General features: G+C 37.9%; 2 protein-coding genes and 1 long non-coding RNA gene across 29 annotated transcripts in view; 1 reads left to right on the forward strand and 2 right to left on the reverse strand.

The window, feature by feature from the left end:
• Nucleotides 1-33: 33 nt before the first annotated feature.
• On the forward strand, nt 34-16404 carry LOC118274691 (oxysterol-binding protein 1). 3 transcript variants are annotated; one of them, XM_035592354.2, is made up of 13 exons: nt 34-277; nt 1535-1723; nt 1920-2196; nt 2566-2734; nt 5564-5685; nt 6134-6211; nt 7127-7240; nt 7963-8077; nt 8896-9082; nt 13297-13384; nt 14112-14282; nt 14541-14729; nt 14859-16404. In XM_035592354.2, exons 1-13 carry the CDS (start codon nt 135-137, stop codon nt 15357-15359), a joined length of 2343 nt encoding a protein of 780 aa, XP_035448247.1. In that variant the 5' UTR covers nt 34-134; the 3' UTR covers nt 15360-16404. The 3 variants fall into 3 exon arrangements, with proteins under 3 accessions (XP_035448247.1, XP_035448246.1, XP_035448249.1); XM_035592353.2 differs by lacking the exon at nt 14112-14282 and adding an exon at nt 13800-13973 and having other exon boundaries at nt 35-277; XM_035592356.2 differs by lacking the exons at nt 6134-6211; nt 14112-14282 and adding an exon at nt 13800-13973 and having other exon boundaries at nt 35-277.
• LOC126911212 (uncharacterized) lies at nt 9470-13297 on the reverse strand. The gene is made up of 2 exons (XR_007705735.1): nt 12835-13297; nt 9470-10387 (listed from the first exon to the last, which is right to left on the reverse strand). It is a non-coding gene; the product is annotated as an uncharacterized LOC126911212 (long non-coding RNA).
• Nucleotides 16405-16454: 50 nt separating the features above from the next.
• The window catches only part of LOC118274689 (serine/arginine repetitive matrix protein 1), a 31532-nt gene continuing 24463 nt past the window's right edge, over nt 16455-23523 (reverse strand). For 13 of the 25 annotated variants that reach the window (XM_050696896.1, XM_050696893.1, XM_035592350.2 and 10 more), the window contains 2 exons: nt 22781-22873; nt 16455-22674 (listed from right to left, as the gene is read on the reverse strand). In XM_050696896.1, coding sequence (XP_050552853.1) covers nt 21364-22674; nt 22781-22873 — 1404 coding nt within the window. In that variant the 3' untranslated portion in view covers nt 16455-21363. The remainder of the gene's footprint in view (nt 22675-22780; nt 22874-23523) is intronic. The other 12 variants (XM_050696899.1, XM_050696898.1, XM_035592352.2 and 9 more) reach the window with 4 other exon arrangements.

Here is a 23523-nt window from a genome sequence, read left to right on the forward strand (position 1 = left end):
GCATACTCCAATTTATTATCTGTGAATGAATGAACTTGATTGATGTTGGAATGTTGAAGATCGACGACGGACGTGGCTGGTAGAGAAATATTGTACTATGTTTTTCTAATTTAAAATTGTGATAATAAGAAAAAATGTCGGAGACAATCGTAGCCAAGGGTCAGCCAATACCTGGGGATCCCGAAAAAAAGGGTTGGCTATTCAAGTGGACAAATTATTTGAAGGGTTATCAGCGAAGATGGTTCGTGTTGTCGAATGGACTGTTGTCGTATTACAGGTAAATTTGTGATTAGAATCTTATTGGTACCTTCCGATTATCATAATCTTATAGGACGATATCTAGAATCACTAAGTTTTGACCCACCAAGAGGTTAGACAAGTTTTTCTGGTATGACGCAGTGTTTTTGCGGTATTTCAATTTGATTTTTCTGCGACCCAAGATGTATTATCAAAACAATAGTTTCTTTTTCTTTAAAAAGGTAATTAATTGGATAGGATGGAGATTTTTTACTTAAGATAACAACTTTATAATTATGTACGTGAGTAGTAGGTAGATATTTTAGTGGTGACAGTGACAGTAGATAAGTTGTACAATTTTTGTTGGTTGCAGTAGTTTGTCAGACATGGTACATGATCACACAACATGTTTATGATGAGATAATATTGACGACTAACAGCTAACTAGCACAGCAGGCTGCTATTGTTCTCACTGTACTGATTTATATGATAATTTTAAAATTGAAATTCTTATTACTAGTCAATGTTATCAAAAGTTTCATAACATTCATTTAAGCTTTTATTTTAATACATGATCTTAAATTTGTGGCCAGCACAAACCTTGATAGAGTTTTGGGCTAACCTCAAGCAGCATACTTTAAAAGAACAAGATAAGATATTATATGAGGTATTTTCCTATTAGAAAAAGTTCACTATGTTATTATATTTCAAGGTGAACAAGTTTTTGTTCTAGTTCCATTGAATGGCACTGTGTTGGCTGTTAGACACTACCTACCATGCCATATATTTAACTTGTTAATGTGCACTAATTAGACAGATTTCACAGTCATCTTACATCATTTCTTAGTCTAACCAATGCTTCATAGAAAAAGTCATGTCTTATTGGTGTTATATAATTTAAATATGTTTAAATTAAATAGCACAAAAGTATTTGTTTAGGTTGTTAGATTTGACCTTCAATAGATATACTTAATCAATATTTAATTGGTGTGACACATAAAAACTATACCTGATTGTAATGTGATAAAAAGCATGAATATGAGCTAGATCAAATTACAATTCTTTTTTTTTTTTCATTTAATACTGATAGTAATTTCACTTTCAATTGTTACTGGCAACCAAGTCTCCTATTAATTATATCAACCATACTGCCAGTGGCAGGTGGTGATGACAGATTTATTTGCCCCATATATTATAAGACTGCTTTCAAAAATGCTTAAAAGTGGGTACGATGAGGTTTCATCTACCTTCATATTTACAAAATTCCATTTGTTAAATGTTTCATTAATATTTTCAGAAATCAGGCCGAGATGGCTCATACATGTCGGGGCACCATATCCCTGCTAGGAGCCCTCATCCACACTGCAGACTCTTGTACATTTGTTATTAGTAATGGAGGTACACAGACCTTCCACATCAGAGCTCATGATGAAGTAGAAAGACAAAGTTGGGTGACTGCACTGGAGTTAGCTAAAGCAAAGGCAATGTAAGTATTTTAAAAATATTTATTTCTATGTAATGGGGCTGACAATACCAGTTTGGATTTTGTTTGCATGTTTCAAGTTTCTATAAGAACATTTACACGAATTAAAATAAAAATTAATGTTACACATAACAGAATGCGTTCTTTTCTCTCAAATATCTATTGATTCACTAAAATAAACCTAACTATTTGTCTACAGTCGAGCTCAAGAGTCTGATGATGACGAAGATCAGATGTCGACGGACATTGGTGTGGTTGTGGGTGGTGGGGAGGGAGAAGGCGAAGACGCCGGAGGTATAGCAAGAGAACTGGCAGCTAGGTTCCACGATTTACGAACTTGTTCCGAACTGGTCGCGAGGCATGGGGCAGCTCTACAAAGGTCCCTCGTTGACATGGAGACTCCACCTACGGACACTACAAAACAAGTCTCAGAGCGAGCAACATTATTTAGGATATCATGCAATGCAATGATGAATGTGAGTAGTTAATTGTTTATTAACTAAAACATTTAAATATAAAAATGCTCCTAATAAACAACAATCTACAAAGCAAACTTTTGGTCAATGAAATGTCATCCAAAAGTATATTAGGTTAACACGTTAAACGCCATGGGGGACACCAGGTGACCGACGTTAGCGGATTTGCCTTCAGCAGTTTTCTATTGGCAGTCAAAGACTTAACCATGTTGTGAGATAAATAAATAAATAATTTGAACAGTATTGAAAAATACAGACAGTACTTTACCTTTTAAAGTTTTAACATATCTATATTAATTAGCATGTTTTCATTAAAAAAGAACAATAGATATTTTATATACCTAAATGAAAGTAATTATTTTTTATCAGGCCTGTTCAGAGTTCATGAGTGCAGCGGCGGCGTCGAGTGCGCGTATGAGTCGCGCGCTGCAACATGAACGTGAGCAGAAGATGAGGCTTCAGGAAGTTGTGGAACAGCTCGCCAGGCAGCACGACAACCTGGAGAAGACTGTGACTGCGCGTAGTACCTCCCAACCAGGTAAGATTATATTCTTATTAACAACAACACTCTTCCTACAGTCGGATAAAAAAGAAGTAATTCTTTCAAAATAAGTATGGTGGTCTGTAAGTAGTGTAAGTAGTAATAACATTCTTTATTAATTTTAATATTATCTTCACCTTTTTCGCATGATAGATGAGATTAGATCATACTTAACATCAATGTACTACAGCATCACACTAGCCTTTCCGTTTTATGATTGGGTGGTGGATGAGTCTTTTGGATTAGTATTTTCTGTATAATGTTAAAATTTTCATTTCACAAAAAATCATTTTGTGCTGCCTTTTCAAGGTAGGGAGTGTTGTCGTGGTCATCTCAGTGAGAGCAATACCTTACCCCAGGATTTAATAGATGTTAAATAACATAAAATAACACAAATAAATGATACTTTATGGGGTCTAACCACTCTATTGATATTTGAAACATAAAATGGCGCTCTTGGTTCCTTGCCGTGACCTCTGATTGACACAATACATGCTTAAAATTATTAACCAATCTTTGAGTGAAATGATCTTTATTGACCTCAATTTTTATTGAATTATAATCTAGCATGTTCTTACGAGGACTATTAATATTATTTTACTTGCATGTTTATGTTGTGAACCCATACAACAAGCTTTTGAAGATAGTATAATATTTTAAGTAAATGTAGAAATCAAATATGCATATTGTATCACTACAACCTCTTTCTATAAAAAATCCTATTATTTTTCTCTAATATTTTAAGTTTAACAGTTGGAGAATTTATCTATAATTTGTATAACTGTTTATTTTTAAGTTTAATTCAGGTACATACCTGTTCTACAGAAAATCAAACAAAATGAAATATTTTATTGCTATAAATAAATTGAATTATTGATGAAGCTAGGAGGACCGCTAGAATAAGGTAGGTAGGATACCACAGCTGAAATTATCTGTAGCGCCAGGTGTCTTACAACACTAAGGTAATTCTTTTCTTATTAGGATTATCTAGTAAGATTAGATATGACATCACTGATAAATGTTGCAGGTGCTGTAGGTATGCTTTTTTATACCGATTGCTTACGGGGAAAACGTAAATAAAACGGTTAGGAGATAGCGATAAATAAAATAAGATAGAAATGAAGAGTCAGAATTTATGTCTGTTGATCTGTCTTAGTAAATGAGGTAGGTAACCAAAATTCTAATATGAAATAGGTTCGTTATTTAATAAATCAGTAGTCGCAGTCGCCAATAAACGTTTCAGAACGAATTTTCTGCAGTTGCCAACCTAGAAATATTTACCGCCGTGAAGGTAGTTGGAATGAATGAATGAAATGTAGCACTTCCGTTCGGATTCCGACGTGAAACGGAACGTGTCATTCGTGACGGATAAAAAATCGAAAAGAATTTTGCGTTTCGGATTAAAAAAATTAGAAATAATTTCATTCGAAATTAAATATTTCATTCAAGAAGTGTGTGTGAAACAAAACCAAAAATGAATATACATTTTTAAAGTAACTACCTTGTTTCGGTATGTAGAAGTGCACTTTTGCGAAACGATTTAATTGTCATACTATTGTAGACAGATTTTTTGGTGATTTTCAAGGTTGTTGTTTTTCAGTTGAACGTATTACAGTTTGTAATTGGTTGTTCTCTATTCGTTTATTTAATTAACGTGTGTCGCGACCAAAGTGTTGTCGTTCGGCAGTGCAGTATTGTGTTAGACCTGCCTGGTAATAACAAAATCATTTTGATGTACGCGTCTATTGTGATCTTGGCCTTGTATTAGCTTTGCGTTATTTATTGTTCTTGTTAGGTTTAAAGCAATGATAAATTGAATTCACCATAACAATACAACAGTATGGGCGGTAAGTGGAATAAATAATAAGGAAAACACCTCATCACTGAATGGCTTTCCAGTTGGTTTCATGGGGTTATTTTAGTAACGAAACAATCATCATACACCGTGTCATGTAATCACTCGCAGTTAGAATAGACCCAACTGTTGAATCGTTTGACTGTGCTTACTGAAGAAATGTCAGCAGAAGCAAGTTTAGTACAAGATGTTTAGTAATTGTATAGTGTTATATTTGATAACTGCTGCACACCACTAACCTAGGTGTTTGTAAATTTTCTACAGGTGTGGTGAGAGTGAGACTTGTTAAAGCATAAATAAATTGGTTCACAATAAGTATCAATGCATGGTATGATCAATTACTGCATGTTTGCTGTATAATAGTGTTTTTTCGTTGTAGGTAAAAATTTTGTGGTTGATGCAAGAAAGAAATGACTTATGTATTACAATGGTGCTTTAATTATTTATCCAATACTTTTTTTTCAACAAGGAATGATCAAAGTGATGTACCTATATGTTTGTTGCTTTTGGTGTTTATAGAAATATTGTCACACAATTATTTTGTTTGCACATGTTTTTATGTAAATTGCTATATTTACTTGTTTTTGTATGGAGTATGTTTTTGTATATTCATACTATTTAGTTTACATAGAATTTGTTATTTCAGTTGTGTAAAGTCACACTTATGAATATTTTAATAGAACTAAATGAAACAAAGCTTTGAGAGTTATTAGTCATCACTGTAACTAGATTGATTGTTTAGCATATTAGTCAATGCCATTATAAATATTAGATAAGTATGTAGAGCAGAGGAAATATTAACGATTTGTTTAATTAAAAGAATATGAAGTCATAATTTAAAGACTGTACAGTAACTGAAGGAAAATATTAAAATAATGTCTAATATATTTCCTTCGTATTGTGTTTAATTATGGTAAATTGATTAAAATACTTTGTACTCTAACAGATGTCATAGTATTCTTTGTGCACAGGGGGGAACGGCTCCGGACAAGGCAACGAGACTGAGGATGAGGATCATGAGTTCTTTGATGCTGTGGAAGAGGGAGTGTCCACAAACATGGAAGATACAAATTCCTTTGTGATTAAAGTGCCCGTAAGTCCTCTACTAACATTTAACCTCAGAGAACATCAACATGACTCATCAATACTAAATGCATATTGTTTTTACTCTTTGTTATTGGAGAGAAGCAAAGTCAAACTAATATTATTTAAATACAAAACTAGCCTGCATGATAAAACTTGAACACAACTTGAAACTGTATGTAAACATGATTGTATTATCTGTATTTGTATACCAACATATACTTTGTAACTCTTATCTAATCTTTCACATGGATCTTACCACAACATTAATTGTTTAGTTTCATGTGTCTCTCACTAATTATAGTATGTAGAGAGTGAGTGATAAGTTGAACTAACATCATTTATTGTGTCCGAAGAGATCAGTGTACATGAAGTATTCATATTAGTCATCACTATAATGTGAGGGCGGTTATTGAGTGTCATGGTCGTTGTTCATTGTTTTGTGTGTGAATTTACAGGTAAATAGGAAAAACAAAGTAAAAAGCGGTGAAAGTTCAGATGAGTCTGAGGGTGAATCCGTTACTGAGACTCAACAGGTCAGTTAATCCTTCTTGCTTTTTACTATTCTTTGTTTTCATAATTCTTACAGGTTGTCCATTGGTAAGTGGTCACCATAAACTAGGCACTCTTGTACTATGGTATCACTAGTGTGTTGCTGACCGTGTACAGATTATTGTTTAGTTAGGTACCTTGTGACTACCCTATAATCAATGAGTCAACCTTTTTTAATTACACATTGTATATATTTGTATGTCAATGTTGTATGTAATTAATAAACAAAAAAAGTAACTTTAGCTGTCCTAATCAGGCAAACACGTTTTCTCATACTGAGCTGATTATCAGCTTTGTATTCACATTCTGTAGTATTTCGGCTTCAATTTGAAACTCTTTAAACTTGTTTCGTTTTCAAGAAGCGGTAGTCATTGTTTAATTATGTTGTTTAACGTATTACATTAGTTTCATGGTCTGTCAACTGATAATGAGCGCGTGAAATGTAAATTACTTCAAATTAGCTGTTTAAACATTCTGAAGTAAATTGGAGTATTTATATTCTAAAAATACAAAAAGCAAGAAGACTTATGAAGCTCGTAATTCTAAGTCAAATTCTGGTTTTTATACAACAAAAATAAATAGATAATTTAAAGTCTGGTTTTTCTAGTTATATTTATAGACCCAGTTGGTGTCAATAAAAAACGCAAAAGTGGCGATCTTACAACTTATACTTCTTTTGACATTACAGTTATGCTATATTCTCTACAAAAAATCTGTGAGCTATTATTGAAAACTAGTCAAATGCCAGCGAATCAAAGAACAATTTAATATAGCAACTAATAGGTTTTATGACAACAATAATTGTACAAAGAAAATAGGGTGACCTTGAGGTTCTTTTTCATTGAAGATTAAATGAAGTTTGTGTTGATGACTAATCGGGAGTTTATTGTCATTTGAAGGTAATTTTCGTGGAAGATAAAGAGCGAACGGAGAGTGCAATGGGCGGTACGGAAGCTGAGAGCACCGCCGAAGGTGAAGCCGTAGTGCCTAAAACACAAGACATTGTAGTATGGGTAAGTTAACACGTTCAGGAGTTTATATTCTGTTAATTTATAGCGCTTCCCAATAAAAATAGTTGGCCAGCATCAACTGTATTAACATAAAACATTAAATAAATGTTGATAAAGTTGACCATTAAATAATAAATAGTAATGATCTCTCTTCATTATTAAAAGTTTTTCCATTAATAAATTATATTACTTATAACAAGGGCTATCTACAAATGTGCTCTCAAAAAGTTATTTATAGAATACATTGGCATATTAATACCAATGCCGACGAAAGTGCCAATTGACCTGAGAAAGAATGTAGTCACTCGAACGACTAATCAAATTATATGACGCCAGTCTACTACGTGGCTAATCACTAGGTTTTCCTTTTACGATCACTATGATTTCCTGAATATAGTCTTAAATATTTTATCGTATTGCGTAAATGATACATACTTAGTAAATAATACATACTTAGTAAATGATAAATGATATTTATTTTGCAAATAGTTTACAATGTAACTCTTTTACACGTCAATCTCTTAAATAACTAGATGAGGCCGAGTATAATTCTAATAATCGAAGAACAACTGTTCTTTTATGTTGTCCAATTTTTGTAAAGTGTACATAAAATTACCTAAACATGTTTGTGCAATTACTATGAGCATATAACACTGCCCTGCTAAAAAACATGATTCATAACATGATTTAACAGAATATATGAATGTTTGTGTGAATATTTGCAGCCGCACGTGGTAGCGGCGCAGACAGTCCCGATCGACGGCCACCCTCGGCGGACGCGGGTACCTGACAAGCCCAACTACCCGCTCAGTCTTTGGTCTATCATGAAGAATTGCATAGGTACGTAATTCACCATGTATCAAGTGGCAAATACTATGGATTCGTATTATCAAACTTTTTCAATTTATTGGTGAAAGCATGAGGAGAGTGTTACGAAAACGTTAGCATTGTCAAAATCGTGCGACGTTGTCGTGCTATTCCCAATCGGTGGACCTTGATCTCATATAATATTTAAGAATCAAGTAACCAAACCAAAATTGATATGGTTACCACTAGAAATATTATAAGTATCTAGTTAAAAACTTACATAATTAATAAACAAATATAAATATGTATGTATTTATTGAGTCCATATTTTGCTGGATTTGAGCTAATCTTGCAAAAGCCCGGTTGGAATGAAAATGCTGCTGGATTGGACTACCTCCTACTACCTACATGGTAAATGAAAAGCCACTAAATGATAAATGAAAAGGTTTTATCACTATATCTGTACATTACTGAGTGACATACTCCCTGGGTATCAAGCCATGGCATTTATATTTCCTCGCTTCCCTAAAGGCCGATAGGCGATAACAGCGCGCATACAAATTCTAGCAAAATGATTATAACGTGTAAATTGCCTATGCCTCGTAATTTTCATTCGATTCCGAGAATCTATACTAATATTATAAAGCTGAAGAGTTTGTTTGATTGTTTGTTTGAACGCGGTAATCTCCAGAACTACTGGTCCGATTTGAATAATTATTTTTGTGTTGAATAGTGCTTTTATCAAGGAAGGCTATAGGCTATAAAACATCACGCTATGACCAATAGGAGCCGAGCAGAGCGGGTGAAACCGCGCGGAAGTAGCTAGTTATAAATAAGTATAATGTAAACAGGTAAGGAGTTATCAAAGATCCCGATCCCGGTGAACTTCAGCGAGCCGCTGTCGATGCTGCAGCGGCTGACGGAGGACTACGAGTACTCGTCCATCCTGGACCAGGCCGCCAAGTTCAGTGACCCCGCGCAACAGCTCGCGTACGTCGCCGCATTTACCGTCTCCTCGTACGCAACTACTGCTTGCAGGTAACTATCACAGAATAGATAAAGAGAGTAGAAATGAAATAGTTCCTGATTTGTATCAGAACGCGTGTCGCCGTTTCTCCCACCCTTTAATTTCACTACAAGCAAGAGACCAATGCCTGAGCGGATTACCCCCACAAATAAATAACACACATTTAAATCTCGAATTTGCTATTGGTTGTCACACAAACGCAATGACTGCATTTGACGTACACTCTAACACGCATAAAAACTCATGTATGCTAGGGCGAGAGAAAGGTCGATTGTTGATATCGATAAAATTTAAGTCATTTTGTTTTTGTTTTACAAGTATTGTTGAATATTGTGAAATTGTATTCATACGAAATAGAAACCAAGTAATAAAAGTAAAATAAATAAAAAATACACAACTGAATTTTAAAACCAATTTTATTACTCAATAAGTTAAAAATAAGTAAAAAATTAAATCAAAGGCACTTTTGAACGTCAAAACTAATATAATAATGTTAATAACGTCTGTCTGTCGGTCAGCCCTCTAGTGAAGCTATTTGCTCGTTCCAAAGTGTAGATTCCTATGGAGAAGAACGAGCAATAAACTCCATAGGTTAATCTTTTTCAATCAGATTTACAATACAATTCTTGGTTACATTGCTTTTCTTTGCATCGATTGCTTCAACTATGTGAGAACAATGTAAAACTAATATTCAGTCAAAGCGATAGAAAAAAACCTTAAGAACAACAAAATTAATACAGTCTGGAGCTGACCAGTCCCAGTTGACAGCGCTCGTTCACCAACATGGCACGTACACCAGCACCGTCCAACTCAACCATGTTGCAGGGAATCGAACGATCCAACGCCCGTGCCACCGCCAATGAGACCTTAGAGTGAGCATGACAACTCTAAGCTGACACAAATGCATTCTACTAGTCTAATTCAATTTTAGCTAATGCAGGGCTCTCACATTTACAATAATTTGTATAAAGTACAGAACATATTGAAATAACATGGTTATATTATTTAATTTTTTCGTTTTTTAAATTTACAAAAGATGATATTTTAAATATCGCCATTTTTAGACAAAAAAGCTGATTTAAAGAGACCAATATAAAATTTTCTAAAATAAAATCAGTTTACTTACTGAATTACACATTGTGATATATTTGTGCGGATAAACGCCTAATTTTAAGTTTATTTTCCCTGACTTTGTTATTATGTAATTATCAACATCGAAATGTTGCGAACGAATTATGCTACATTTAGTAGGAATCCAATTAATTCTACCAGTTGTGTCAATCCACAATTTTCTTACACCTGGATCTGTTGGAAACCTAAAACATAATAATATTAAAATAAATCATATGTTACATTCTATAAAAAAAAAAAACATAAAACTCACTCAAAATCTATATTACTAATTAGTCGTAATAAATAATATTATTTTAATTATAAAGTGTGCTATTGATTATAATAGACTGTATCATAGTAACAATCGACATTGATTACAAAGGTCATTGGGCGGAATCCGACCCGGTCGCGGACACGAATGAAAATGATATCAAATGAAAGAGTATAAATTTACTTAACATTAGGTATAGTAATTTTTTTTTAAATCCATGGGAAAAAAAAGTTAGAGCCAAATATAGACGAAATTAAGTCGCAACCTTGACATAATTCCCAAATCGCTTAATAGAGCTGAAAATTAACATAGATGTTAACTACTTGATTATAAACAAAATGTCAAAAATCCCCATCGATTTGACTTTTACTAAAAGAAATATTCAAGGTCAAAATGTCAAAGTTACGGTTTTTTCCATTTTTCTCGAAAATGGTAAGTTTTATCGTACAAATATGTTAAACAGAGTGGTAGATCATACAATTTTCTACAAAAATAGTTCATCTCTTTTACTTTTACGACTTTTCATTCGTGAGATATCGCGGTTTTAATTAAAGAAATCACATTTTAAACAATACTCGCGCGGTTTTACCTTCTGCTCGGCTCCTATAAATTGTACGTAGCATAATGTTTTATAGGATAAGCATAAGTCGATAGATGGACTAATTAATAAAAAAAAATAGTCAATTCGGACTACTAGTTCTGGAGATTAGCGTGTTATAACAAATTCTTCAGCTTAAAATATTTGTACTACATCTGCGCAGTTTCCATCGATGCTCGCCTACTATTAAGCGTAACGTAATGTTTCATAAATTATAATCTTTCTCAATAAATGGACTATCAAACACAAAATGAGTAATTCGATTTGCTCTTGTAGTTTTGGAGATTTGTGCGTTCAAAGAAACAAATTCTTTAGCTTATACATTAGCTTAATAAGTATTCCGGCGCTGTTTCAATTGCTCTGCTCAGTTCTTATAGACCATTATTATATTGTGTTGGCTATAAAACATCACGCTATGATAACTAGGAGCCGAGCAACGGGTAAAACCGCGCTTGAGTGGTACTGATATTTAAGACTAAAGAGTTAATTATTATGTTATCGGCTTACTCACGTAATTGTTTGACGAGGAACTCGACTAGTTTCAAGCCATGCTAGATGCTCATATTCATGAGCAGCATTCCTCGATACACGACGCGGCGATTGTCGCGCTGCTACTGGTAGCGCTGTATGTACTGTAGCGCTGCTTGAAACTAGTAGAGTTCCTCGTCAAAGAGTTACGTGAGTAAGCCGATAACATAATAATTAATTTAGTATGTCTCACGAAAGTTACAAAAAAAACTAAAGAGTTAGTTTCAATCTCCTGATTTTATTAATATATTTTAAATATTTTTAGATAGTTCACTTATGTTTTTTAGGCTATAAAATGTTACGCGACGATCAACAGTGGCCGAGCAGCGGATAAGACCGAGCAGGAGTATCACTATTATTTTAAGCTGAATAGTTTGTTTGGACGCACTAATCTCTAGAACTACTCCGTTCGTATTAAATTATTATTTTTGTGTTGAATTGTCTATTTATCGAGAAAGGCTATACGCTATAAAACATCTCGCTACAATCAATAGGAGCCGCGCAGCAGGTAAAATCGCGCGGGAGTAGGGAGTATTGTAGTAAACTGTGAGTTATTTGATTAAAACCGTGATATCTCACGAATGAAAAGTCGTAAGAGTATAAAAGTGATGAACCATTTTTGTAGAAAATTGTATGATCTATAACTCCGTCGAACATATTTGTACGATTAAAGTTACCGTTTTCGAGAAAAATAGAAAAAAACATAATTTTGACCTTTCAACCTCGAATATTTTTTTTTTGTAAAAGTCTGATCGACGGGGATTTTTGACAATTTGTTTATAATGATGTACTTAACGTCTATGCCAATTTTCAACTCTCTACGAATTATGTTAAGGATATTGATCACGCCGATTAAATAATTATGTTTAAGTTTATTTTTCTCCATACTCCCACATCCCACAAGAAAGCGACCCTTACCATGATAAACTAGAACCATTTTATTAATATATCCTGATAATTTCATTTCTGTCCGCCGTGGGTTTTTTTCCCATACATTTTGCCCATTGACCTTTGCCCAACACTATCGATGTCATAGATTTTGTAGAAATGAATTTTTGTTTCGGTACTCGGGACTCTCGCAATGGACGTAATACATTGCGCGATTGCTCACGTAGTGCAAGATTGTACTCATCTATCGCAAGCAATGTATTACTATTAGTCTGCTTGCGATTATATCGTTTTTGTCTATAAAATTCATAATGCTAATGTTATAATTACAAATATCACAAGTATTTTAATGTTTTTGGACTTACCGGTGAAAAGAAATTCCTTCTCGTGCTATGCTACACACCTGGCTTCTTTTCCGACACGTTACAATAGCGCAAGACGGCATAATATAATATTTTTGCGGAGATACGTACGCTGTCAAAACATGACAGCGATTGCTAGCCGGTAAGTATGAACATTTGAGCGTTAAGACAGCGCTATGCACGTTCGTTCGCACCCTCGGCGCGCGTGGCCCGCCCACAAGGCCAATCCAGTCTCTTTCTTTTATCCATGGTAACTATACATCATAAACACAATCTTTTAGTAATACTGTAATCAAAATATTAAGTAATAAGTAATTTTACTTATAGGAAAAACGTAACGATACGCTTTTATTTAAAGGGATACTTACTAATGTAACATAAATACTGAGGTGTTATGAATGTTGCAGTTTAATGGTAAAATAAAAGAAAAGAAATATATTAAAACTCAACACAATATTGTTTCAGAACAAACAAGCCTTTCAATCCATTGCTGGGCGAGACATACGAGTGTGACCGCATGGCGGACCTCGGCTGGCGAGCTATATCCGAGCAGGCAAGTGGATCTTATTCTCGTTTGTTAGTACAACTAACATATCCTTGGTTTCGTATTGGAGTTCCAGGTTTTAGCACATACGATTCCACTTAATGATCCTATTCTCCTATAAGCATTAGATTTGATCATATGTGATTTGCACCATGTTCATTTACCAATATTCATTCCTACCAAATTGTTTGAATTTATCATACTTTGTATTTCATACCACTTTAAATGTATAGGCTTAAGCTGTTAAATGATGCATGTTTATTCTACTTATAAATAAATAAATAAATAATCTCTCCAACTCTCCAAGTCTCCTCACCTCTTCCCCTGCCTTTCCTCCGCATTTCCTTCCAGCACCAGCCTTTATAACAACTTTTGCTCTATTTTGGCCTTTAAAAATGTTAAATTCAAAATTGTTTGTGGTCAGGTTTCCCATCATCCACCGATGGTAGCGCAGTTCTGCGAGGGGCAAGCGGGTTGGCAGTGCTGGCAGGAGTTCACCATGACTACCAAGTTTAGGGGGAAATACCTTCAGGTCATACCGCTAGGGGGCGCGTCCGCCATGTTCCCAAGCTCCGGAAACAAATACACTTGGAGAAAGGTACGCACGGGGACAAGGGGTGGGGAGGGGATTGACAACCACTCGACACCCGCAGCGTGACGCAATAACATAGATATATTGCGTCACGCGTGTGGCGGGTGTGGAGACAGTGCGGCAGTGCGACAGTGACGAGTGCAGGTGTGCCACCACCCGCCCCGCTCGGCGCAGCACTGCGAGGGCGCGGCGGGCTGGCGCTGCCGCCAGGACATCTCCGTCACCAGCCGCTTCCGCGGACAGTTCATCACGGTAGACCCTGAAGCGGAGTCCAATATTTGCTTCCCCGACAATAGCTCCTACTATTGGAAAAAGGTAGCATTTCTTGCACCTCTACTACTGTAGCAGTAGCACTCCACATTTCATGCCCTCTTTGTGAGCAACCTTTACTTCCCCAAAGCGGATAGTGTGAAGGACAACTCTAGAATAACACATACACACATTTTACACATAGATGTGAGAATGGTTATTGTTTGTAATTCTGGATGAAACTAGGGACTTCAACTGCTAGTAGACAGTCAAGTGAAACCAGAGTTAACAAAACAAATATTGTATGTCCATTAAACATTCCAGGTGACGACAACAGTGCACAATATAATAGTAGGGAAGTTGTGGGTGGACAACCACGGTGACATGGACATCGTGGGCGAGTCGGGGCCCGCCGCGGGATACGTGGCGCACCTCAAGTACCTGCCCTACGGATACTTCAGCAAGGACACGCAGAGGAAGGTTACCGGCGTTATCAAGGACCCACAGGGAGTGGTCAGTATTGTTTGCTTTTTAATATATCAAGACCATCACGCCTTAGCTAATAAGACGCCAAAAGTTTGTGGTTTCACAGTTCACATAACTCATTAGTTGTTGTAAGTAAATGTGTTTGTCTGGTTGCAGCCGCGCTACGTGCTACAGGGCCACTGGGACAGTCGCGTGGAGGTGGCGCCCGTGACCAGCACGTCGGCCGACAACACAGTGTGCAAGACTGGCAAGTTCACCGTCGCCTGGGAGCGAGTCGCCGCGCCGCCAGACTCCGACAAGTGGTACAACTTCACGCTCCTGGCCGCGCAGCTCAACGAGTTCGAGGAGGGCGTGGCGCCCACCGACTCGCGCCGCCGCCCCGACCAGCGCCTCATGGAGGAGGGGCTGTGGGACGAGGCCAACACGGAGAAGCTGCGGCTGGAGGAGAAGCAGCGCGCCAAGCGGCGCGAGCTGGAGGCGGCGGCCGAGGCGGCGGCGGCGGGCGGCGCGCCGGCGCCGGCGGGCCCGCGCCCGCTGTGGTTCTCGCGCCAGGCGCTGTCGGCACAGGGCCAGCAGCACCTGCGCCACCTGTACACGCACCGCTACTGGGACTGCAAGCGGCGCCAGGACTGGAGCGCCTGCCCCGACATCTTCTAGCCGGCGCCTCCGCTCTCGGTGGGAGACGTGTCACCGGATCGAGTCTCAGTCGTCAGTGTCGCTCTAGGCTAACGTCGTTTTCGTTTTGCCATCACATTATGCGTTGGAAGTTTTACTCATTCCATATTAACTGTGGTTGTTTTTATTATTTATTGTTATTTTTCAAAATTAGTTTATCGTACGGTTAACGTGTACATAATTCTTATTTATGACGCTATCTCAATTTCCACGCGACTCGTGGCCTACTAGTTAAGTTGTTAGCTCTTAGACATTTGTGAGCACCGCTTTTGGTCGTACGTGTTGAACGTTTCGAGGCTTCACTCATTACAACTAACAACGAAAGTATTTCACTCACATAATCGAAAGTAACGGGCTTATCATAGTGTTCCGACTAACATTGACTTGTGCTTGTAATCCAAACATAAAGAACCCAAGAGTTGTATTCATAAAATGGTCTAGGACTGGGAACGAAGGTTATTCATCAGTTACAAACTGAATTCTATTATGAAATTTCCTTTAACTAATCCCACTTCGGGTCTGGAATATTGTCTTAATTTAGTTGTATATTATCTTCTGTAGAAGCCAAGAAAATTAATAAGTAGACGTGATTATTAAATTATATAAAATCAGGTGCTTCTAATGGACAGGTTTCAATTTTAATCAATAAAATTTATTCATTGCTACTAATCTAGAAAGTGACAAATGTCTAGCGGGCATTAAACGAAGCTCTTTACGTCCTAATAGAAAATGTCGCGTCGTAAAACGTATCTTTTAATGCCTTATTGTAAGTGTTAAAAATGAACACAAGTTGATATCAGGCGACGCGGCGCTAATGTGACCGGGATCAGCTGACGAGTGCGCTGCGACTCTTGGTATCAACTTGTAGTGATCTAGAATATTTTGTAAGGTCTATTACAAATGTACATTTTCAAGTGGATGTAAGATAATTTGTTAATATTTTTATTATAATAGAATGATATTTGAATACGAAGCCATAAACATCTGTATCATGTTGATTATGAAAATAAAATATTATGTCACTGAATATTGTTGTTGCTAATCCCTAGTACCTACCATACATTTATAAGACAAAGATTTTGTATTTTCAACATTTTATTAAGAAAACGGAAACAGTGAAAAAGTACATAACTGTAAATTGCAGTTGGTTACAATATTGTTTATAAACAAATCTTTTACAGTTAAAATCGGTACTAAGTTTTTACTCTATTCACATTTACAAAGGAATAACAATAATAAAGGGAAAGTTGCGAACAAAATTGACATTATTGTCGCGCCTTTATAGCCCTGTGTACAGTCGTGGACAAAACCTTAATCACTTATTAAATAACTTTTAAATTAATATAACATCTACACAGTTAATGTAGGTAAAATTAACTCTCACTCCAGTATCATACATTTATAGCAAACATCGACCAAAAACTAGGTAATGCCACGACTGTCAATGAAAATTAATATTCAAAACAATATTTTTAACTTTTTGTAAGAATTAAAATAGGGTTACTCGAGTATCGGGCCCAACTAACAAAGTAAAAATGCAAATATAAAAGACGTCGTTCTGTCGGATGAAAAACACGTAAGGAAAACATCACAAAAAAAAATGCGCCATTATCATTCGCTATGTATCTAATATTATGTAGTTTTACATGTTTCCTATTGGTTTGTTTAAAGCGAGTTGTAACACCAAAGCCAGTCTGGTGTTACAACTCTCTCACGAAAATTAACAAAGAAGTTTCGATTGTCTGTAGTAAAGAAGTGAGTAGAAGCTATTGATTGATTATACCCCGAGATCAGCTCAATCTGCTAGTCAGATAAAATAATCTCTAGTTTCTACTAATTTCCTGTTCTATGGAAAGCATTAAAAGGTAAGGGTTTCATCAACGTCGTCTTTTAATATCAATTAAAATAAAGGACTGCATCACAATGTCCGATTAAAATCTGCTAAGCACATTTCCTGTAGAAAATACGGAGAACTTTCCGTCAACTCAACAGACACTCGATCATTGTGAAACAAGCCCTAAAAATCGCTACAAATAAAGAATAGAGTAAAAACCTAGAAGAATTATTAAACAGTTAGATGCAAAGCAGATAAATAAAATTTTCATATTGGTACATATTATGATACAGAACGTTTGTCACATTTTCTGAACAAATTATTCCATGGGAGCTACAGGAAGGAGCAGGAACTAAAAATTTTAACCGACATTAAAATGGTAGTTGCAGTGAGAAATTACTTATTTATTCAGAAAATGACACAATCGTAGAAAACTTATGTTTCAGCATTAATTTATTTATACATTTACACTTCGCCAAATAGCTTTCCTAAGCAATATCACTCCATTACCTAAACAAAATAATTACATATATTTCAGCTCAAGATAATTAATTTTAGCTCATCCATACTTTAATTATATTCTCTTATGTATATTTTTAGATCTCCAGATACTTGGCATAAAAAAATATTCAAGTAGCTTTTAAAATACGATAAAATTAATATTATAAATGGTTATGTTTTCAGCATAGTAATTGCAATACATATTATTAGGGCGGCATACGCCTACGGCGCTTAGCATGGCGCACCACCCCGCTGCGTCGATTCCAACAGGGACTCTGGTCTAGCATCAGATTCTATGTACATTAACATGTCAAATTACCAACTTGTGCCAAGAAGTCTAGCAATTTAAGAGAGACACCAGCAATTCCTTCGCACATTGAAAACGTAAACGATGACATATTTGTATCAGAATCAGTAAATATAGAGGTCGACGAGAGTCAGTGTGAACTGACGCAGCGGGCCTGCAGGCGCGGGCGCTCGACTTGTGGCCGAGCCACGCCCCTTCATAAGTCTGTTCCGTGTGTAGTCACAACATCCAACTTAGAGATCTTTTATCTACAACGTCTAGGATGCACTAAAACGATAAAATCCGATAATTTTCTGAATTTCTATATACATATTTTACAAGGGAAAGAAATAATAAATAATTTCTATACCTTTGATATGAGCTTCCTCTCAGTACATTGATATCAATCTCAACAATATTTAAAACATTATCTCTCTGAAATTAAAATGAAATTAATGTACACTATATTTACAATGTTGTGGCCGTTCATACTGATTTATGTAATGACGAATCATCCAACCAAATAAGTGACTACTTGTATATACTATGAAAGAAAGCTAATGAATTCGATATCTCAGCTTTTTATTTGAATGGGCCCTAAGCTCATATAGTAGTCATTACTTAATTACATCAGATCCTTCAGCATTAGATATCATTTGTACTAACTTGTCTGACAGATGATACAGGGATAGCTACATATACAATATGGAAGACATAGACAAGTGATTGCATTGATGCATTGTATAGGAAAGGTTGGGGTACTTCTACCTAAGTTTGATTAGGAGTGTACTAATAACTGAATAATTATTAAATGAGGATACAGTTATAAAAAATTCTCGGAGTTTTTAATATACATAAATGCACTGTCACTTTTTCATGATAGGTAACCAGATATCAAACAATTTTGAGCACAAACTAATCTTAATCACTAAGTCTTAGAAAAATCTGATGTAATTATCCTCAAATAATTGGGGGAGTAAAATATAATCATGAATAATGTTTTCGTAGAATTTCTTTAATGTGAGCTTGTTGGCGTTTACTCATTTACATCAATAACTGTATCAATGAGATTATTATTTGATGAATCAGACATTCTTGACGAGAAAAGGTCTTACATAGGTAAAAATTATTAAAATGTATGCCCCATGTAAGAAGGCATGCCAAGGACCCTGATATAGTGGTAGGTATAGTAAAAAGCCAATACAAGACTAATTTTATATCTCAGTAAAATTAGAAATGCTCATTTACTTATTTATGCATGAAAGAATAATATTATCCTAAGTCGCGTACTTCTCATAGGAATATATATAAACTTTTTTTTTTAGGTTTTCTTGTCGACTAGTTTTATGTCAAATATATTCTGGATCCGAGATCCAAAGCAATTACAGTGAGGCTCGCTTGCATGCCCACTCACTCATTATCATTTAATTTATTTACTGCTCAACATAACAAAAACACATTGCTACCAGACTGAGTCCGACAGGATTATGTTTCAGTATGTATCCAGCGAGTTGTCATGCACGCAGGCCCTAGCAAGAAGGTATGGACAATGTTTTGGTATAAAAATAAACGATCACACTAAACCTTTGTTACGTAAATGCGACTTTTCGTAAAATTGACTATATTACACAATAATTATAATAATTCTCACTTTACGTTTGGAGCTACTTTAAATAAACCATGATTTTTTTCTTACCGATGATATCACTCATCACACGATTCCTACAGTAGTCAATGCATTTTTTATATTTTCGAAAGAAACTGGTTTAAGTATAAGATATTTAACTTAGGACGTGAATTACGTTACTGTAAACAAGTATCCACACTACGATGAATTTGAATGACTTCTTAATGACTACAAGTGTTTGGTCAACCATTTTAATTTGTCATACAGCAGTTAGTTAGCATGACAATAAATGAACAACGCTAACGCCGGCGTTGAGTGCGCCGTCCGATAGCTTTTAGTAATCGCATGTACATAACATACATCCACATGTATACAATATTTAGATGTTAAATTTACATATAGAAGCAGTATGTCACTTGGTCACGATCTTACTAAGGATTGAAATTCAAATTTTATGTACACTCGAATTATACGAGAAAAAATAAATCACACAGCTAGTGGTGATATTACATGACTTACATATTATATGATCTTTAAATAAAACTTCTAACTTACACATTTTCAGTATAAACTGAGTCGTAGTAAGAGCATGTCCAAGCGTGGTCGCGCCGCCTCTAGTATGCCAGTTACTTCTTATAAGATCTTTATTTTATTTACAGTAGATAGTATCTAATGGTAAAACTTAAAAATATATAACAAAATAGACTTGAGTGGCTAGTTAGAAAAATCTGCCAAATATTTGTGATTACAGCATAACAAAAGCATAATAAAATTCAACAGAAACAAAATAATACATGCCTCTCCAACTGGAACTAAACATGAGTAATGTTCGTCTGGCGCGCCGCGACAAGGCAGTAGCGCTGTGTACCGCTCCTCTCTACACTCACCAATCACCACTGCACTGAGATCTTTGACAGAACCACTCAGGCAATTTTGTACTTGGCTATTAGTCCAGTCAAGGATATACAAACTGTGTTATTTCTATCTGGTACATTCACACAAATAATTTAAAACTTAAAGCAGGGTGACAGGGTGTTAATACACAGAAAATGCAAATAACACTTGTTTAGTGATACATCCGTTAATATAAAGCAATAGTGACTCTCACCCACACAATGATGTTGCATTCTATGTAACATTCAGCAAAACAGACCTCGCGCCAGACCATAAACTAAAATTACATCATCCTCTAAATTACTTTAACAAATAAAGATTTTTAAAGTGCAAGTTGAACCGTTAAATGCTTATTGCCACTTTTCTTACTTGTAAGCAAAATAAAATTTCATTTAACCACAGCGAGAACACCAGGTTAATAGTGTAATCACTTCATTTGAAAGTTTAACGAGATATCGATCAGTCGCATCTACGCATCACAGTACAACTTGGAAAGGGAGGCTGCGCTCCTGCACTGCCCGCCCTCCACTCGATACACGACGCATCCCTCCAACGAGTCCGACACTTCACACTACACTCCTTACTTGGCCATTGTGGATGCACATCACACTAACATCGTCATCTAACCCGCACCTCATACGTTATTTGTCTCGAGGACACCGCGGAATGATTCAACTTCGTGTCAGTTTTTTTTTCTTTTGTAAATTAGGTTTTTTATTTAATTTTTTTATAGTAAAATATAGCTCGAACACTCGCGAGAATCGACGGTCCGACGATCTACGCCGACCGTCGGGTCGCGCTCGACTCGGCGCCATCTCCTCAGTCGGGGCCGCGCGGCCTACTACTACTCGCTGTAGTAGCGCACCTTGCCGGCGCCGCAGCGCAGCACGTCGTCCCACGCCGCGCCCACGTAGTCCACGATCTGCAGCAGCGCCGCCGCGTCCGGCGCCGTCGCCGGCGGCACGTAGCGCAGCGCGCTCAGCCCCGCGCGCACCGCCACCGCGTCCGCCGCGTCGCGCACCAGGTCGCAGCGCGGCCGCGCCAGCGCGCCCAGCGCCAGCTCGCAGCGCGGCCGCCGCGCGCCGCCGCCCAGCAGCTGCTCGTTGAGCTCGAACCCGAACGTGACGCCGTCCATGTCGCGCGGCCGCGCGCCCGAGTCCAGCAGGATGACGGCGGGGCGCCGATCCGCCACCACGTCGGGGGCCGGCGCCTCGGCCGCGGCGCTGTCGGCCGGTGGCGCGGCGCGCTCCTTGCGTCGCAGCGGGGGCGCCTTGTCGCGGCGCCGGGCCGCCTGGCGGGCGTCCAGCGCGGGATACCCGTCAGCGTCGGCGGGAGCGGTAGCAGGCGGCGCTGCGCCATCGCCGTAGAAGTTACAGGACTCGATAAGGTCTGGGATGTTGTGCCGCGTGCGCGCTATGTCGGCGTAGGAGGCCTGGGTGGGCGGGGGCGCGGCGGGGGGCGCGGGCGTGGCGCTGGGCAGAGAGTGCACGGAGTCCATGTCGTCGTTGGAGTCGTTGCTGCGGTCAGAGGGGGGCGCGGACTCGCGGCGGGGGCGCGGCGAAGGGGGGCGCGTGCGTCGCGGTGCGGGTTCTGGTTCGTCGGTGCGACGGCGCGGTTTGCGCTTCTTGGTGACGGTCTGGAAGTCGGTGAGCTCTGCGGCGGCGACGGGGCTGTCAGTGGGGTGGTCGTTGTAGAGGATGGAGTCGCGCGCGTCGTCTCCCCAGGAGCGCCGCTCGGCCTTGTTGGGTACGTCGCTGCGGCGCTCCTTCTTGTCGCTGCGCAGTGGGGACTCGGTCGCGTCGGTGAGGTCTTCTATCTTAGTGCGAGATAGTTCCTCCATAGAGGTAGCTCGTTTGATTTTATTTTCTTTATCTTTGCGTCGCTCAGTGGAGCGTTTCTTGCCACTCTTGTCGTCGGAGTCATCCTTGTGCTTGACCCGTCCTAGTTTAGGACCGCGACCATTGTCTGCGTTCGATTCTATAAACCGCAAGAGCTCGTTTACATCCTTATCGCCTTGGTAGCCGTCAATCTGTTGGCAGTCGATAACGGTCTCATTCTTTGAAGACTTTTTCCTCCTAGGCTTTTTGTGTTGACTAGATCCCGAAAGAGGTGAACTGAATCCTTGTACTGAGTTGCCGTTTTCATCTAGTGACTTCTGTAACAAAAGAAAAACATGTTTAACAAACATATAGAAAGTATGTAAACTTACAATGCCTAAGGTTAGGATTACGCTAGAAAGTATAAGTAATTATAGTAATAACCTTGTACTCTTCTGGAGCGGAGTTGGCAGTGGCGCCGTAGTTGGGTCGTGACAGTGGCAGTCCGTTGAAGCTGCTGGAGATGACGCTGCGAGGCTGCGCGGACAAACAGACATGCGATGAATGCTCGCCGCCTCCTGACTCTAGCACTAGCCATATCTCACACTAATCACAATACACTGCTACAACAATTCTGCCAATACTGAGCACCAACAATGCTGTTGTATTAAGTGTACGGATATTGCCAATGTTGTTTATATTACGCATCGAGGGGATATTTCATATTCTCTAAGAACAGAATAGACACAAAGAAGGCCATCAGATAAAGTTGCACATTCGCGTAATGCTTGCAGTAAAGCTTGCTCGAGCAGTGATTGCAGCTGTTCGACGATCACAATCACACCATTTGCAAACTTTCTGACATTTTGCATCATTAATAAATCTATGGCACTGACAAACTAGTCACTGAAAATTTGATATGCAGCAATACTCGTAACTCTTTGTATTGTATTACCAAGAGTTATGTGCAAACAAATCTTTCGGCCCAGAACTTTCGTCTTTGGGTCGAGATCCGAGGATGACACTATAGAATTATGACGTATGTTATTAAATTGTAATGAAGTGTATGAAGTGAATCAATGGTCGGTGTGGCAGTGTGGGCTGAAGATAAATAGGAGTGAACCTGTGGAAGCGCGGGCGGGAGCGCGGGAGCGGGCGGGGGCGCAGATGGGGGCGCGGGAGGTGGC

The sequence above is a fragment of the Spodoptera frugiperda genome, chromosome 11 (genome assembly GCF_023101765.2).
Source record: "Spodoptera frugiperda isolate SF20-4 chromosome 11, AGI-APGP_CSIRO_Sfru_2.0, whole genome shotgun sequence".
In the NCBI taxonomy this organism is placed as follows: Eukaryota; Metazoa; Arthropoda; class Insecta; order Lepidoptera; family Noctuidae; genus Spodoptera; species Spodoptera frugiperda.